This window comes from Sorex araneus, chromosome 2 (genome assembly GCF_027595985.1).
Source record: "Sorex araneus isolate mSorAra2 chromosome 2, mSorAra2.pri, whole genome shotgun sequence".
Lineage (NCBI taxonomy): Eukaryota > Metazoa > Chordata > Mammalia > Eulipotyphla > Soricidae > Sorex > Sorex araneus.
Window position 1 is genome coordinate 32,780,489 of NC_073303.1, and position 16,472 is coordinate 32,796,960.

The window sequence follows — 16,472 nt, forward strand, 5'->3', positions numbered from 1 at the left end:
ATACCCGGCATTGCACAGGGGTTACTCCTGGGTTTGCACTCAGGAATTACTCCTGGCGGTGCCCAGGGGACCATATGGGATGCTGGGAATCGAACCCGGGTCGGCCGAGTGCAAGGGAAACACCCTACCCGCTGTGCTATTGCTCCTGCCCTTATTCTATATTTTTAGAAATAAATAAGAAACTTTGTTGGAAAGTAGAGGAGAAACTCCCCAGTTGGGGAAGAACTTGCTCTAAGACTGATTCTAACAGCAGAGATTTAAAGAGCAACCAAGGGAAAAGCGGAGGCCAGTTTTGTCTGCAAACTCTCCCCTCACCCTCTCACACATACAGTTTGAGGATGCGGACACGCCTCCCTGGTGCTCAGGGGCTCCCCCTGGCTTAGAGGTGGGGGGATCGATTTCTGTTGGGGGGGGGGCATTCAGGGGATTGAACTCAGCCCCTGCATGCTCAGTTAGTTGAGCCATTGCTCTGGACACCACCATCACAGTCACACTTCCTCCTGCTCACTCCCTTGCCTCTGTTTTCCAAGGAATTTGGTTTTTATTTATTTATTTTTTCTTTTTGGGTCACACCCGGCGATGCACAGGGGTTACTCCTGGCTTTTACGTATGAATTACTCCTGGTGGTGCTCATGGGATGCTGGGAAGGAATCAAACCCGGGTCTACTGCAAGGCAAACACCTTACCCACTGTACTATCACTCCAGCCCCCAAATTTGGGGGTTTTGTTGTTGTTGTTTCTTTGCTTTATTTTGTTCTTCTTTGTTTACCCACACCCTGGGGAGATGCTAGAGGGCCACTTCTGACTCTGTGCCCTGGGGGTTGTTCAGGGCTCTGCTCAGGGATCAGGTGGTGCCAGGAGTGAGCCTGTGCCTCCCACCTTAAGAGCTTGAGCTCTCTGGTCCCTTTGGTGAGAAGTTTTACCTCCTAATTCCTTACTTCCTAAGGAATCTTCTCTCTTTCTTTCTTTCTTTCTTTCTTTCTTTCTTTCTTTCTTTCTTTCTTTCTTTCTTTCTTTCTTTCTTTCTTTCTTTCTTTCTTTCTTTCTTTCTTTCTTTCTTTCTTTCTTTCTTTCTTTCTTTCTTTCTTTCTTTCTTTCTTTCTTTCTTTCTTTCTTTCTTTCTTTCTTTTTTTTGTGTGTCACACCTGGCAATGCTCAAGGGCTACTCCTGGCTCTGCACTCAGGAATCACTCCTGGCGGTGCCTGGGGGACCATATGGAATGCTGGGGACTAAACCCAGGTTGCCCTGTGCAAGGTAAACACCCTATCCGCTGTACTATCGCTCAGGCCCCAAGAAATATATATATATATATATATATTTTTTTTTTTCTTTTTCGGTCACACCCAGCAATGCACAGGTGTTGCTCCTGTCTCATGCACTCAGGAATTACTCCTGGTGGTGCTCTGGGGAACACGTGGAATAATGGGAATCGAACCCGGGTCGGCCATGTGCAAGGCAAACGCTCTACCCGCTGTGCTATTGCTCCAGCCCCCAAAATTCTATATTCTTATGCCAAGAATGTGCCAGGAGAGATTAGAGCATACGTGGGAGTGGGGAACATCATTATGTCAAGTTAGAAGCAATTTATTAGCTCAAGTCCGCTTTAGTCAGCCAGAAAACAGAGGCACAGGTGGAGGGGAGGGACAGTATATTTAAGAGTGAGAGCTAAGCCTTCACCCTGGTATACAGAATGCAGAACGTGACTCCCCCATTATTATTATTATTATTATTATTATTATTATTTGGCTTTTTTGGGTGACACCCAGTGATGCTAAGAGGTTAGTCCTGGCTCTGCACTCAGAATTACTCCTGATGGTACTTGGGGACCATATGGGATGTCGGGATTGAACCCTGGTCAGTCGCGTACAAGGCGACTGTACTATCCCTCCAGCTCCCAGAATGTGACTCTAGACCCTCTTCCCCACAGCACAATCTCACTTGCCTTCCCCTCCCCAAAGCACACGTCTCCATGTGCATAAGTGTCTGGAGTGACAAAAACATGTGTTTATGGAGTCTTTCTAGAGAAGTTGGGATTGGTTAGCAGGGAACAGCAGAGGACGTGAATTTAGAAATTAAGGGAGACAATTGCCCAATAAGCCTGGGCCTCTCCCTAGCCCTCCATTCTGTCCCTTTTCTGCATTATTTATTTATTGTTTTGGGGCCACACCCAGCTGTGCTCAGGGTTTATTCCTGGCTCTGTGTTCAGGGATCACTCCTGTAGGCTCGGGGACTGTATGGGATGCTGGGGGATTGAACCTGTGTCAGCCACGTGCAAGGCAAACGCCCTACCTGCTGTACTATCCGGCCCCTCTTGTGTCTTTAGGTAGACAGCACCCAGAAATCCTAAGAAGTGGCTCGTCCCCGTGTAGGGTGCGCCTCCCTAAGCACCCCTGGCTGCCTTTTCAGCTGCTTCCCAGCCAAGTGGCATCCAAGGCCTTAGGGAGGGAATGTCATCAGGGACAGCAGCAAGGGCCTGATTACACTTTGCTGTCACCAAGCCGTCCCGCCACACCTGGGAGTGTGGGCCTCCCCATGCACCCCCACTGTTTAGATGCACATTTGTCGTATGAAGGACAGATGACAGGGCGATCAAGGTGTGTGCAGAACCTGGGGCCCAGTTCTAAATGGGTTTGGGGAACTTGAGGATTTTCAGGACTCTGAGACCCAGGTCTGAGGATTTGCTCCGTTTCCAGTCCCCTGCAGGCCGGCAGCCCTGGGCTGGGGTGTGGTGGGGAGTCTGGGCAGAAGTGGAGCCACCCATCCTCCAGGCCTGACAGGAGGGTGGGGACACCGCTCAGCCTCCACCAGCTCAGAGCTCTCTGGGAGAGGCCAGCTGTGGCTGCAGACGTACAGAACTTCTAGTGCCTTCCAAGCTCAGGACTGGCCTGGCTCAGCTGGTCAGTGCAAGCTGGCCTGGCACCAGTTCTTTTCTGCTCTCTGCCCCAGGCCTCTGGCCCCAGCCAGAAACTCAGCTCCAGGAGCGACTGTATATCGTAATTGGGAAACGAGATGGTTTTGAGGGGGGAAATTGGAAAGGGTGTTTTTAAAAGCCTCTGGGAAGATAGGCCTGGTGTGGAGAGGGGGGGTTCTGAGAGCTGAGGGGTGCCTAGGCACTGCGGCTTCCCGGGCCTGCCCCTCCCCCGCTCTGGGAGGCTGTCTCCTCGGCAGACAGCAGATGGATGCATGACAAAGGTGCCCCGATGGCTCTGTCCTGGGGGTTGGGGAGATGGCTGGGGAGGGGCCCCTCTAGTCCAAAGAGCATCTCCACCCCCTCCAGCCTTTTATGCAGTGCTTGGTTTAGAGGTGTAGAGGCTCCCACAGTCCTGGGGTTTAGTGGGGAAATGTCCGCACGTTAGTGGTAGCTGTTCAAAAATGACTTTCAGAGCTGTCCTAGGAACTGGGTGTGTTTCCAGATTTAGGAGGTGAAAAGACTCATCGGTAAGTGAAGACAGCAGGCGGTCAGGAGGGTCCTCCCTGGCCACCGGGCCCCTCAGAAGCCAGAGCTGCTGGAGGGTGCCACGGAAACCCCCCGTCGCACATCCGCCCCCTCAAATGCTGTCGGCCGGGTCTTGGACTCGGAGTTCTCACCTTCATGCGGTGCAGAACTCAGTCCAGAGCCCATTTAGGGCAAATTTTGGGAGCAGACAAGACAGACATCCCACACCGACCGGCACTCTGGGGGCCATTCTCTTGCAACGAGAATCAAATTGCCTGGCCCGCAGCGCGAGCCCCTCAGAGAAAGAGGGGCTGAGAAAAAGACCCCATGGGATAGCTTGGGATAAGTTTCCTGCACCCCCTCCTAAGACTCTTCACCGCCTCTCCTCCTGGTCACCAGTCCCCCTAAACAAAGCGCATCCTTTGGCTTGGGGCCTGGGGGAGGGGTAGATGCCGGGCTACACCTCCAGCCTCCCGAGGAAGGGGAGCAGGATACCTGGTTCCCCGCGGGGGGCTCTGTCTGAGGCACAGTCTTTGAGGGGGATGGGGGTGTTGCTGGAGCTCTTTTTGCCGCTCTGAGGGGAATTCTCCATGCGGGGATTGGGCTTGGGGGGTTGGGGGGCAGGAAGCTGTCCCCAGGGGAGCCATCGAGGCCCATTCAAGGGTTGAGCACTTGTTTAGGGTTAGAGCTGCCCCCTCTGGGGACCGGGATTGTCCAGCCAAGGCCATTGTCCTGCCCCTTCCCCCCAGTCCCTCCCAAGCTTCTTTGAACCTGAAGTCAGATATTTTTTTTTTCCCTCTCCCCTCCCTCCCGGAGTTTCCCCACCCAGAGCCTAGGGCAGGAGTCGCGCTTGGATGTGGGTGGGGGAGGGCGAGCAGGCAACTGGGCGTCGAGGGCCCTGAAGTGGGAGGCGAGAAACTGAAATGAGGCCTGCGCAGTGGGGGGGGGGGGGGAAGGCTGAGAGGGGGTGTCTGATCCCTCAGTCCAGGCCGAGCGAGGCTGGGGAACTTGGACCCGGAGTCTGAGTGGGGCTCCTAGGAGGGGGTTGGGGTGAATCCTATCTGGGATGAAGGTGGATAGGAGCTGGGGAGTCTGCAGCAGGACTTGGGGTCTGAGAGGCCTTGATTGACAGCCTGCACCGGGGATGGAGAGCGATGGAGACGTTTCCAAAAGTCTGGGCAGAGGGGTGCTGGGACTCTGGGGGTGGCGGGTAACCTGACTGGGAATGCCCACCGAGGTGCCTGGCCCCGGGCGGGCTGCAGGCGGCTGTTGGCCATCGAGAGGGTAGCATCAGCGGTTCCCGCACCAGCATCGGGGTTTGAGGGGCTTTGGGGGTGACTGGGTTGTGGGTCTTTGAAGGGGGCCAAACACCTGGGCTCCTGCAAATCTAGGGGAGCTACCCGGGATGCCCCCTCCGCTCAGAGGCTCCCTGAACCTGACAGTCGGAGCAGCTGGTTTAGAAGGACAGGGGGACCATCGAGGACCTTGGGGACGGCAGCCCCGACGGGCGCCTGGTCGGGGCGCCCAGGGCTTCCCTTCACAGATACCACCTCCACCGTCCGCCTCAGTTTCTCCCACCCCCACCGGTCTCTCCTCCACCCATCCAGGGGGCGGGGCCTGGGGTCAAGGGTAGTGGGTGGGATTGGGGAGGGAGAGAGGTGCTGGGCAGCGCCGCGCAGGGCCCTCCTTCTCCTAGGCCCCCGGCTTGGGGCGCCTTCCTTCCCCATGGCGGGACACCTGGCTTCCGACTTTGCCTTCTCGCCCCCGCCGGGCGGTGGAGGGGACGGGCCGGGAGGGCCGGAGCCCGGCTGGGTCGACCCCCGGACCTGGCTGAGCTTCCCAGGCCCGCCCGGCGGGTCGGGGATCGGGCCGGGGGTCGGGCCTGGCGCTGAGGTGTGGGGCATCCCCCCGTGCCCCCCTCCGTACGAGTTCTGCGGGGGGATGGCGTACTGTGGCTCGCAGGTGGGAATGGGGCTGGTGCCCCAGGCTGGCCTGGACACCCCTCAGCCCGAGGGCGAGCCCGGCGCGGGGGCGGAGAGCAACTCCGAAGGGGCCTCCCCGGAGCCCTGCGTTGTTCCCCAAGTGGCCGTGAAGCTGGAGAAGGAGAAGCTAGAGCAGAATCCCGAGGAGGCAAGTGAACCGCAAGGGTCGGGGAGGGTCGTGGCTGGAGTGTGGGGGGGTTGGTGTCCCCGCGGTTCTCCCCCCTCGGGGCAGCCGGGCACCTGGACACCCCGGGGTCAGGAGTATGTGGCGACCCGCGAAGGGGACTGTCCTGAGAGCAGGGGCTCGGTGGGAAGTGGAAATCAGGGCTCAGATCACGCCGAATGTTGGGGGAGGGGGCTGTTGGGGTGCCCTGCTGTCCCCCGCCCTTCTCAGATCGGGATCTTCACGCCCCGGCCTACCGGACCCCCACATCAGAACCAGCTTGGAGTTTGAACCCCTTCCACCCGTCTTTGATTCCTATCGGACCCTGTGCGTGGCCTTAGGGCAAGGCTGGCCTTGGGTAAAAACATTGTTGATCCCCGGGTTATTGTTCCTGAAAGTCTAGGGTGTGACCGTGTGGCCGAGAGTGGATGGTGAGGGCTTGGGTCCACCTCCCATCAAGTTTCGGGCTTGTCTCGGTTTCTGGCTCCGGCCCAGTGAGTCACCGGCTTGCAAAGTGGAGCCCCCCGGGGCACCCCTTGTGGAAACCTTGAAGGATCCATCTTGGCCTTAATTCTTCAAGTGAGGGAGACGCGGGGAGGTGCGGTGGAAGGGGTCTGTCCTGGCCCTGCCCAAAGGTAGCTGTCCCCCAGGCCTTGGGGACTTCCCGTCCAGCCCTGTTGGGGACTATTAAGGATGTATCTGTCCTCTGGCTGTCCCTGGAAACAAGTGTAAGCAATTAGAGATCAAGTACTAAGCCTTTAGACCTCACAGAAGGAGGTGTGAGTGGTTTCCTTCCACCTAGTAGCCCGAGACTCTTAGCTAGAGGCGACCGCTGAGCCTTGAATAATAATGGCTGCCAATTGCAGTCTATTTCTTTAGTGCGGGGCTGTGTGCTGCCTTTTTGCATCATTATCTCATTAACGGCACAAAATCTCCGAGGGAGGCATTATTAGCTTGTTTCACGGGTTTTAACTGCTACATTTAGCTGAACTGATGGACTTGAACTGCGCCCCCCACCCCCCCAAATTGGAGCTGGATAAGTCTAGATGGGACATCTCTGGGTCCGAGACCTTGACTTTAGACCTCGCAGAAGGAGGTGCGAGTGGTTTCTGTCGACCTAGCAGATGAAGTTGGAAAGCTGGAAATAGAAATTAGTCTGTTTGATGGGGCTGGAGTGAGAATACAGCAGGTAGGGCATTTGCCTTGCACACGGCCAACGAGGATTCGATCCCCAGCATCCCATATGGTCCCCCGAGCACTGCCAGGAGGAATTCCTGAGTTACTAGCTGAGCTAGGAGTAACCCCTGAGCATCGCTGGCTGTGACCCAAAAAGCCAAAATTTAAAAAATAAAGTGTTTGACATCGGCCTTCTGGCTGTCTTGGTCTTTGTCCCCAAACTTCTTTGGTGTGCCTTGGAGTCTCCATCCGCCAGAGTGCTCAGTCCTTTCTCTCACCCACCCTCAAAGCCCAGATGTCTTGTAGTTCTGACTATGCATTTTCTGTGTCCTGAGAGAGCTTCCTGGATCACTTCTTCCGGTCGCACATCATGCCTCAAAAGGTCTCACAACCAGTCAGTCCTTCTTCCATAGCTTCCATGCAGTTCTTTGGAAGCACGTACAGATACAATCAGCTACATATTGCCACTTTTCATCTCAGCAGTATCTGTGGTGTTTTTTTGTTTCCCTTTGGTGCAGGGGATTAGACCCGGGGCCTTACACCTCCTCCACTCTCCCTGCTGAGCTACCTCCAGTCCCTGTGCCGGCATCTCCTCTGTCAGCTGGGCGGGTATTTTGAATGTGTCAGATGATTTCATTCCATAAGCTCTAAAGCTTCTCCCTAAATCTTTGCTCCCTCCCTCTTCCCTCAGCAGCTGCTGCCCTCTTCCGTTTTCTCAGCAGCCTATTCAACACACCCTGTGCCATACAGATCTTTTCTAAATTGCTCAAACATTACCGCCTTTGACCTTCTCTGTTAGCCTTCCGTGATTCCTGCTCCTAGCTTACTTTTTACCCAAACTCTTCTGACATACTAGCAACATACTGACAAATGGAGTTGTTTCCATGTAAGGATGGAAATTCTAAACTAATTTCACCGAGTAGCTAGTTGCTTAAAGGTGTGGTTAACTGTTGGATTAAGGCAGATTAAATTAATGAGGATGCATCTGTGTTATAAAAGGATGCAGTAAAAATATGGGAAAAAATCGATGTTTAAGAATTGTGTATTAACTATATACATGACACTTCGTACCTTGTATGACACCCTTTTTTTTTTGCTTTTACTTTTTAAATTAAATTAAATTTTTTTTTAACTAGTGAGTCACAGTGAGGGTACATTTACAGATTCAAACATTTCGTGCTTGTTTTTCCCTCATGCAGTGACACCAGTTTTTGTAGTGGGTTCATTAGTACGCGTGCTGTGTCGGTGTGTGGGACCCTCGAAGCAGGCTGGGGGAGAGCATTTTGAATGGAGGATGCAGAGTGACTAGTCTTTAGCCTTAAACTGGGTTATTCTCCAGTCAAGAGAGTGAGTGTGTGGGCGTGGGTGTGTGAGTGAGTGTGAGCTTTTGTGGGTTTGATATGCTCCCTTCATTACCCAACTGATATTATCACTGAGGCCAGGCCACTGCACCTTTAGCCACCCCAGGTGTGGGCTTTCTGGGGTGAAGGATGGTCGGTTGGTTGCTTCTAGTTAGGCCCAGCCTGGAGGCAGAGATTCCCAGAGCCATTCCTTGGGGTCCCAGTCATGTCCTGGAGCTTGAATGGGAAGGACTAGGAAGGATGGATGGATGATGGATGGATGGATGATGGATGGATGGATGGATGGATGGATGGATGTGGTCTCACATGCCCACTGCCTTTCCAAATGCAGTCTCAGGACATCAAAGTGCTACAGAAGGAACTTGAGCAGTTTGCTAAGCTTCTGAAGCAGAAGAGGATCACCTTGGGATATACCCAGGCCGATGTGGGGCTCACTCTGGGGGTTCTCTTTGGTGAGTCTCCCTCAGCATGTTCTGGAACTGCATTTCTGCTGAAAGGAAAATTCATGGACTTGGGTTTTACCTCCGCTCAGGGGGTGCAGGGTGGTGTTTTGGGGGCTGGGCTCTGTCTAGAGGAAGGGAGGGAGGGAGGGAGGGAGGGAGGGAGGGAGGGAGGGAGGGAGAAGGGTCTTGGGCTTCAGTCACCAGGGCCCTGCGTGCTGCTGCCTCACGTGGTCTCTCTCTGGCCTACCCAGGGAAGGTGTTCAGCCAAACGACCATCTGCCGTTTCGAGGCACTGCAGCTCAGCTTCAAGAACATGTGTAAGCTGCGGCCCTTGCTGCAAAAGTGGGTGGAGGAAGCGGACAACAATGAAAATCTACAGGAGGTAAGAGCGCAGGACTCCAGACCTGCTGGTTTCCACTGCTTCCACCCCCAGTTTGCAGCGCTCCTAGAGTGGGTGTAAATCCTCAGCTTTAGAAGAATCTCATCTTGGTGGAGTGGGTTTCTGTTCTCTTCTTTTTGGCGGGGAAGGCACACCTGGAGATGCTCAGGGGTTACTCCTGGCTCTGCACTCAGGAATTACTCCTGGCGGTGCTCAGGGGAACCATGTGGAATGCTGGGCATTGAACCCACATCAGCTGTGTGCAAGGCAAATGCCGCTACCTGCTGTGCTATCGCTGTGGCCCTGCAGTGGCTTATTTTGGTGCTGATGGGCATTGGTTGGGCCCCACCTGACACTGCTCAGAGGCTTCTCCAGGCTGCATGCTTGGGGTATGCCTTGTCTTGGTGGTATTTCATTCTCAGTGCTAGAGAATGAACCTGGGCCTCCTGCATGCAGCTCCTGAGTTCCAGTCCTCTGAGCCGTCACCGCAGCCCAAAGAGCCACTAATGTACACAACCTTTCCAGCCACCTCTTTTTGTACCATTTGGCTGCAGTGACACAGGAGTGCATGAGCTTGACATTCCCTGGCCAACGTGTTCTCCAGTCTGTGGTGCCGCTGCTCAGCAGGGTCAAAGTTTGCCCTTTTTTTTTTTTGCTTTTGGGTCACACCCGATGATGCATAGCAGTTACTCTTGGCTCTGCACTCAGGAACTATCCCTGGCAGTGCTCAGGACACCATACGGGATGCTGGGAATTGAACCCGGGTCCGGCGGCATGCAAGGCAAACATCCTACCTGCTGTGCTATTGCTCCAGCCCCAAAGCTTGCCCTCTTGTTCTCCTGTGTCCCCCTCTCTCCTCTCGGCCAGATATGCAAAGCAGAGACCCTTGTGCAGGCCCGCAAGAGAAAGCGAACTAGCATCGAGAACCGAGTGAGGGGCAACTTGGAGAGTATGTTCCTGCAGTGCCCCAAGCCCACGCTGCAGCAGATCAGCCACATCGCCCAGCAGCTCGGGCTCGAGAAGGACGTGAGTGCGGTCTCCTCCTTCCCAGTCACCTTGGCTTTCCCTGGGCCTGGGGAGAAGGGGCCCAGCCTGGCCAGCCCCGCCGCTCCGAGCTGCTGAGCTCATGCCCCGCTCCGGTGTCCTTCCCAGGTGGTCCGAGTGTGGTTCTGCAACCGCCGCCAGAAGGGCAAGCGATCCAGCAGTGACTACGCCCAGCGGGAGGATTATGAGGCTGCTGGGTCTCCTTTCACGGGGGCCCCCGTATCCTTTCCTCTGGCACCAGGGCCCCACTTTGGTACCGCAGGCTACGGGGGCTCTCCCTTCACTACACTCTATTCCTCGGTCCCTTTCCCCGAGGGTGAGGCCTTTGCCCCGATGGCTGTCACTGCTCTGGGCTCTCCCATGCATTCAAACTGAGGCGCCTGCTGTCCCAGAGGGGCAGAGGAAAGGGCAGAGTTAGGGAAAGAGCCTGGGGTTTGTACCAGAGCTTTGGGGATTGCGTTCTTCATTCACTAAGAAAGGAATTGGGGACACAGGGTGGGCGGGACAGGAAGATTGGGGACTGGTTGAAGGGAAGGTGAAATTCAAGGATGCTCTTGATTTTAATCCCCAATTCACTCATCACTTTGTTCTTAAATAAAGAAGCCTGGGACACATTACACAGCAGGTGGATACTTTTGTCTCTGGTTACTGAAGAGGGAATGAAGCTATAACCGACCCAGAAATCAAGGTGCTGTTTAAATCCCTGCCATAGGACGGGAGCAAGCTAGTTTTTTTTTTTTTTTTTTAATTGAATCACTGTGAGATAACAGTTAAAAAGGTTTCATGTTTGAGAGTCAGTCATAAAATGATCAAACACCCATCCCCCACCAGTGCACATTTTCTACCACCAATGTTCCCAGAATCCCGCCCCTCTCCACCAACCTTTCCCCTGCCTCGATGGCAGACATTTCCCCCCATACTTTCTCAATTTGGGGGCATTATGGTTTGCAATACAGATACTGAGCGGCCATTATGGTTGGTCCTTTATCTGCTTTCAGCACACATTTCCCATCCTGAACAATCCCTCCAACCATCATTGACTTAGTGATCCCTTCTCTATTCCAGCTGCTTTCTCCCCTAGGTCATGAGGTAAGCTTCCAGTTATGGAACAATATTCCTGGCCCTTATCTCTACTGTCCTTGGGTGTCAATCTCACATTATGTTATTTTATATTCCACAAATGAGTGCAGTCATTCTATGTCTGTCCCACTCTCTCAGACTCATTTCACTAAGCGAGATAGTTCTTAGGAGCAGGTGACAGAATCTTGGGGGGAATGTTTGAATTGAAGGCCAACAAATGCAGTTGCTATGCATCTGGAGCTGACTTTTTTCTTCCCTCCTCCCTCCTCTGGATATGTGCTTGGTAGATATTCGCTATGAAAGCAAATGTCTAGGTACTTAGTCTGTCCTGCATTTCACCTTTTGCTTTCATGGTACCAGGGAACTCTTTTGGTTTGCACTTAAGGTTCTTGACTTATCCTTGTTTTCTTTTCTTTTTTTTTTTTTTTTTTTTTTGCTTTTTGGGTCACACCTGGTGATGCACAGGGGTTACTCCTGGCTCTGCACTCAGGAATCACTCCTGGTGGTACTCAGGGGACCATATGGGATGCCGGGAATCAACCCGGGTCGACCACGTGCAAGGCAAACGCCCTACCCGCTGTGCTATTGCTCCAGCCCTCCTTGTTTTCTTGATAGGAGAAAAACTTGATTGGCTACTTAGGCCAGGCAGAAGGGGTGGATGTGGATGTTTAGAATAGAATTAAGACTACCCAGGTAAAGCTTTCCTTATAAGGACTGGAGATATGTTTATGGTTTGGGGGCCACACCCCAGGGTTAGCAGGGGTCACTCCTACTGGTGCCTGGGGGAACCGTGCCCTGTGCCTGGGACAGAAACTGTCAGTTGTATGCAAGGCAAGAGCTTTAACCCCTGTAATATCTCCAGCCAGATTGGAATTTGGGCTTGGAGAAGGCTCAGAGAAAACAGGTAGGTCGGTCCATCCTAGACCAGGTCAACATCTGATGAGGTAGCTGGTTTACCGGGTTTTCTCTTTTTCCTTTTGCAGTACCTGGGATTGAGCCCAGGTCTCCTGCATATACTTGACCACGAAGCCACATCCTCAGGCTTTCTCTTTTTTCTGGGTAACACTAGAAATATTAAGGTATTCCCCCCCTCCACGTGAACTTGAATAGATCCTAGCTGTTTTATTTATATTTTGATTTTTGGACCATACCTGGTTGTTCTCGGTTTACTCCTGGATTACTCCTGGCAGTGCTTCGGGGATTGTATGAGATACGGGGGATGGAACCCAGGTTGGGCAATTGCAAAGTGAGTATCCTATTTGCTGTATCTCTTCAGCTCCACCAGCCATTTCAATAGTAATGAATCTGTTTTCATTTGAACTAGAGATCTCAGTTACTCCCTTTTTTTTTGCTTTTTGGGTCACACCCGGTGATGCACAAGGGTCACTCTTGGCTCTGCACTCAGGAATTACCCCTGGCTGAGCTCAGGAGACCATATGGGATGCTGGGAATCGAACCCGGGTTGGCTGCGTGCAAGGCAAACGCCCTACCCACTGAGCTATCACTCCATCCCCTCCCTTTTTAAAAAAAAAAAAAAACTTGGGGCTGGAGAGATAGCACAGCGGGTAGGGCGTTTGCCTTGCACGCGGCCGACCCGGGTTCAAATCCCAGCACCCCATATGGTCCCCTGAGCATGGCCAGGGGTAATTCCTGAGTGCCGAGCCAGGAGTAACCCCTGTGCATCGCCGGGTGTGATCCAAAAAAAGCAAAAAAAAAACAAACAAACAAACAAAAAAAAACTTGTCTCCTATCCAATTCATATATTTGTGTGTCTTTTCAGGGAGCTGCTTTGTACTCCTCTCTATCTTGCTTCCTCACCTCTTCCCTCACTAAGAATAAACACCCAGGAGAGAGTGGAGTTGCTTAATCTTTATTTGAAAACAGAAGCAGAGCTCTAGGTCAGCCAGGCCCCAGGCAGGGTGAGAAGCAGAGTAAGTCTTAGCCACCAAGTAAGGCTTCCCAGGAATGTCTCCTTAAGATTTAGAACCATGAGAACTTGCTTATTCCACGTGGGGCGTTCATCTTCCCATTGTGGCCTTTGTACTGATGGATGCTCTGATTACAGACATTCTAGGAACTGTGACAATGAGGCTGCTGACATGGGGATTTCCAGCTCATTGAAACTTTGTGGAGGCAGCAGAATCTTTGGCAGGAACCATCTCTTCTGTCCTCTTGGCCACAAGGGCCTCCTCCAGGCCTTGAATCCATATCCATAGCAAGGAGCCCTTCCCCTGTGGTCATTCCCTCCTGGGGAGGCAAGGGAAGAAGGGGGCATTTCTTAGGACCCATTGGTACGTCCACAGTCCACTCATGGCCTTGGAGGTGCCAGATTTGTGCTCTGGTGCCCTGGCGGTGGGCCTTAGGTCCGGCTGCCTACACAACCCCTTGGGTATCAGAAGTTGGCCTCCATGGCAGCCTGGATGCTGCAGCCAACACAGGTCACATAGAACCAGATGTCACAACCATCACAGTGAACCCAGACCACTGTCTCTTCTTGGAGTAGGCAGCAATAGGAGGCTGCACAGGGCTCCCCAACCCCAGCTGCAGGGAGAGCCACAGGAGTGCCCACTGGGTGCTTCTGAGGAAGCCCACATAGATTTCTGAAGAAAGTGACATAAAAATCAGAGTCACTGGAAACCTAGAGAAGCCAATAACTTGTCCCTGGACCATTGGTGACCCTAGAGAGAGTCAAGCCAGATCTTGGAGTCATGCACATCCTGTGCTACCTCTATCCCGTATTCCTATCTGCATCCCGGTGGCAAAGGGCTGCCTTCTGGCCTCTCCCTAAGAAGGAAAAGGCAAACACTGAGGTCTCTGCACTTACCCACTGGGCATCAGGGTGCCTTTTTCTATCCGGAGTTTCTTCCTGGGCTCTGCCAGGACCAGCGAGGGGCTATCAGGAGGCTCTTGCTCATCATCCAGTTCTGCCAGCACTCGGTGAGCGGATTTCCTCCGATTCCTCGGAAGTGGGGCAGGTGTGGCACTCCCCGCATTGCCGGGGAGAGTCGGGGGAGGCTGGCCCTGGGGCTTGCCCCCACCTCGGGAGAAGGTGAGGGGCTGGGGCCTCAGCTTGCTGAGGCTGCCAATGGAATTGAGGATCAATGTGGCTTTGGGGGCAGGGGAGAGGGCTCTGAGGGGACGCTGTGGAGCTCCCTGAGGGGGCAGCATGGGTTGGAAACCGGCCCTGGTTCCCTCTTCTCCCCTAGACCGTGGGATGGTAATGGCCGCAAAATCTTGAGGCTTGACTCGAACTTGCTGAAACATGAAGTAGAACTCACAGGGACTGCTTCCTGGGGCCCCTTCAGGGCCAAAGGCCAGGAGGTCACCATCACTTAACTCCAGCCTGTGTCCCCTCCGGAGTCGGACATTGTTGACGAGGGTCCCTGTTGATGGTAGGTACCAGAGAAATAACCAAAAAAAAAAAAAAAAGATTAGGGGCTGGAGCAATAGCACAACGGGTAGGGCGTTTGCCTTGCATGTGGCCACCCAGGTTGGATTCCCAGCACCCCATAGGGTCCCCTGAGCACTGCTGGGACTGATTCCTGAGTGTAGAACCAGGAGTAACCCCTGTCCATTGCTGGGTGTGACCAAAAAAGAAAAAAAAAAAAGAAAAGAAAAAAAAGGTGGAGAAATAGCTTCCTTTATTTTTTCTGGGGATTAGGAGGAAAAAACAATTCTGCTCACATTTGGACTCCCTCAGCAGGTGACATCAGATAAAGCAGCTCCTGGTGGGCTGGGAACCCCTTCTACTGTGTGTTCACTCACCCACCCTGCTTCAACTCAAGCTCAGCTCTGGCTTCAAATTCTGGCTTTACCCTTTACAGCCATAACTGGGTAGCTGAGCCTCTGCCTCATTTCTGTTGCCTGTGCAGTGGGGGCGGTAATCACACTCACCTACATTCCTTAGATAGGAAACTTAAGACAGAAGTGAAGTGAAAGGTGTAAGATTTCATCTGGGGTCTGTGGCAGAATTGGATTCATGACCCAGGCTTTCTAGGGATCACGAAAGTAAGATCAGCATTTAGAAACGAAGTGTCAGCAAATCTGGAAACAGCCTTCAAACCTGAGCTCAGTTGCGGTGGCCCTAGGACGTGCTCAATGATGCTTCCCACATGCTGCGCCATTGGGGATGTACCTCCTAGATTTTTTTTTTTTCCCTTTTTGGGTCAGACCCAGCGATGCTCAGGGGTTACTCCTGGCGGTGCTCGGGGGACCATAGGGAATGCTAGGAATCGAACCCGGGTCGGCTGCGTGCAAAGCAAATGCCCTACCCACTGTACTATTGCTCCAGCCCCCTACCTCCTAGATCTTAATTGCTAAACCCTGAGAGCCTCTGACATGAAGTTCTCGGGAAGCTAGGCAGGAGCCTCAAACGTTCCTGCCTTGCTCAAGGACCGGCTCACTCACCTTGACAGCTGCGGTCCTCCAGGCTGACCCTCCAGTCATCACCCCTGCGCTCAGCGTGCAGCTCTGCGTGGACTCCAGAGATGAGGCTAGTCTCCCGCTGGGGCAGCAGGGCCACATCACACAGGTCGGCCCTGCAGCCCAAGCGGTAGGTGCAGCCAGCCCCATGCGGGTGGAACGTGTAGAGATCGCCGCCCTTGCCGCCCCCTATGCGCAGCAGCTGGAAGCAGGGCAGCATGGGCGGTGCCCCTGACGCGCCACCTTTACACTTCACAAGTCCATCACCTTTCCCACTCCCGAACCGTGCGAGGTGGCCTGGCTTCACTTTCCATCTGCTGCTGACTTCAGCTGTACTTTGTGCAGTTTCGACCTTCGACAACAAATTGTCAAGGAGCTGTGATCGCGGAGGGTCCCCGTGCAGTTCTAACGAACAACCTCTGGCACCTTGGATGAACCTGATCGACCCAGGTCCAGGTTGCAAAGTATTCTGAGAACCTTTAATCTGCAAATCAATGATTATTAGCGAGGTTCTGAATAAATGCAAAATACAGGTGTGTGTGTGCGCGCGCGCGGAATTCCCGATTGGGTGCAACTCGTCACCGCTGTAATTTGGAGAAAAGCTTTTAGACTAACCCTCCTCCTCCCCGAGTCTACTAGCTTGGCACTCAGTGGCAAGCGAATCCACTGTCACCCCCAAAAGGCAGTGTGACAAAGCGGATCAGCACCCCCTCCCCCCACTTCCCGGCTTCTTCGGGTGGGGTAAAAACAGCAAAGAGCTCCCCGAGAACACGCGAGGCAAATCCCACCTCTTCCCTTCCCGATCCAGCCGAGTTTCGGATTTGCTAGGCAGTGACGTCTCGGAGTGGTCTCCAAACAGAAGGAACCTGTGTGGCTGCACCGGGACCCCGCTGGCGTTCCCGCGGCTGTTTGACAGCCGGGAAGGCGCAGAAACCCGGCCCGCAAGGGTGCGACCTCCGCGCGCGCGCAGTGCCGAACCCGCCTT

General features: G+C 53.6%; 2 protein-coding genes across 3 annotated transcripts; one reads left to right on the plus strand and one right to left on the minus strand.

The window, feature by feature from the left end:
- Window positions 1–5,162: 5,162 nt before the first annotated feature.
- POU5F1 (POU class 5 homeobox 1) lies at window positions 5,163–10,360 on the plus strand. The gene is made up of 5 exons (XM_004619591.3): window positions 5,163–5,567; window positions 8,451–8,571; window positions 8,814–8,944; window positions 9,809–9,967; window positions 10,094–10,360. The coding sequence occupies exons 1-5, from the start codon at window positions 5,163–5,165 to the stop codon at window positions 10,358–10,360; spliced, it is 1,083 nt and encodes a 360-aa protein (XP_004619648.1).
- Window positions 10,361–12,919: 2,559 nt separating this feature from the next.
- TCF19 (transcription factor 19) lies at window positions 12,920–16,433 on the minus strand. 2 transcript variants are annotated; one of them, XM_055127944.1, is made up of 4 exons: window positions 16,276–16,433; window positions 15,473–15,971; window positions 13,890–14,448; window positions 12,920–13,312 (listed from the first exon to the last, which is right to left on the minus strand). In XM_055127944.1, the coding sequence occupies exons 2-4, from the start codon at window positions 15,705–15,707 to the stop codon at window positions 13,303–13,305; spliced, it is 804 nt and encodes a 267-aa protein (XP_054983919.1). In that variant the 5' UTR covers window positions 15,708–15,971; window positions 16,276–16,433; the 3' UTR covers window positions 12,920–13,302. The 2 variants fall into 2 exon arrangements, with proteins under 2 accessions (XP_054983919.1, XP_004619649.3); XM_004619592.3 differs by lacking the exon at window positions 12,920–13,312 and adding an exon at window positions 13,458–13,665.
- Between the last annotated feature and the right edge of the window lie 39 nt (window positions 16,434–16,472).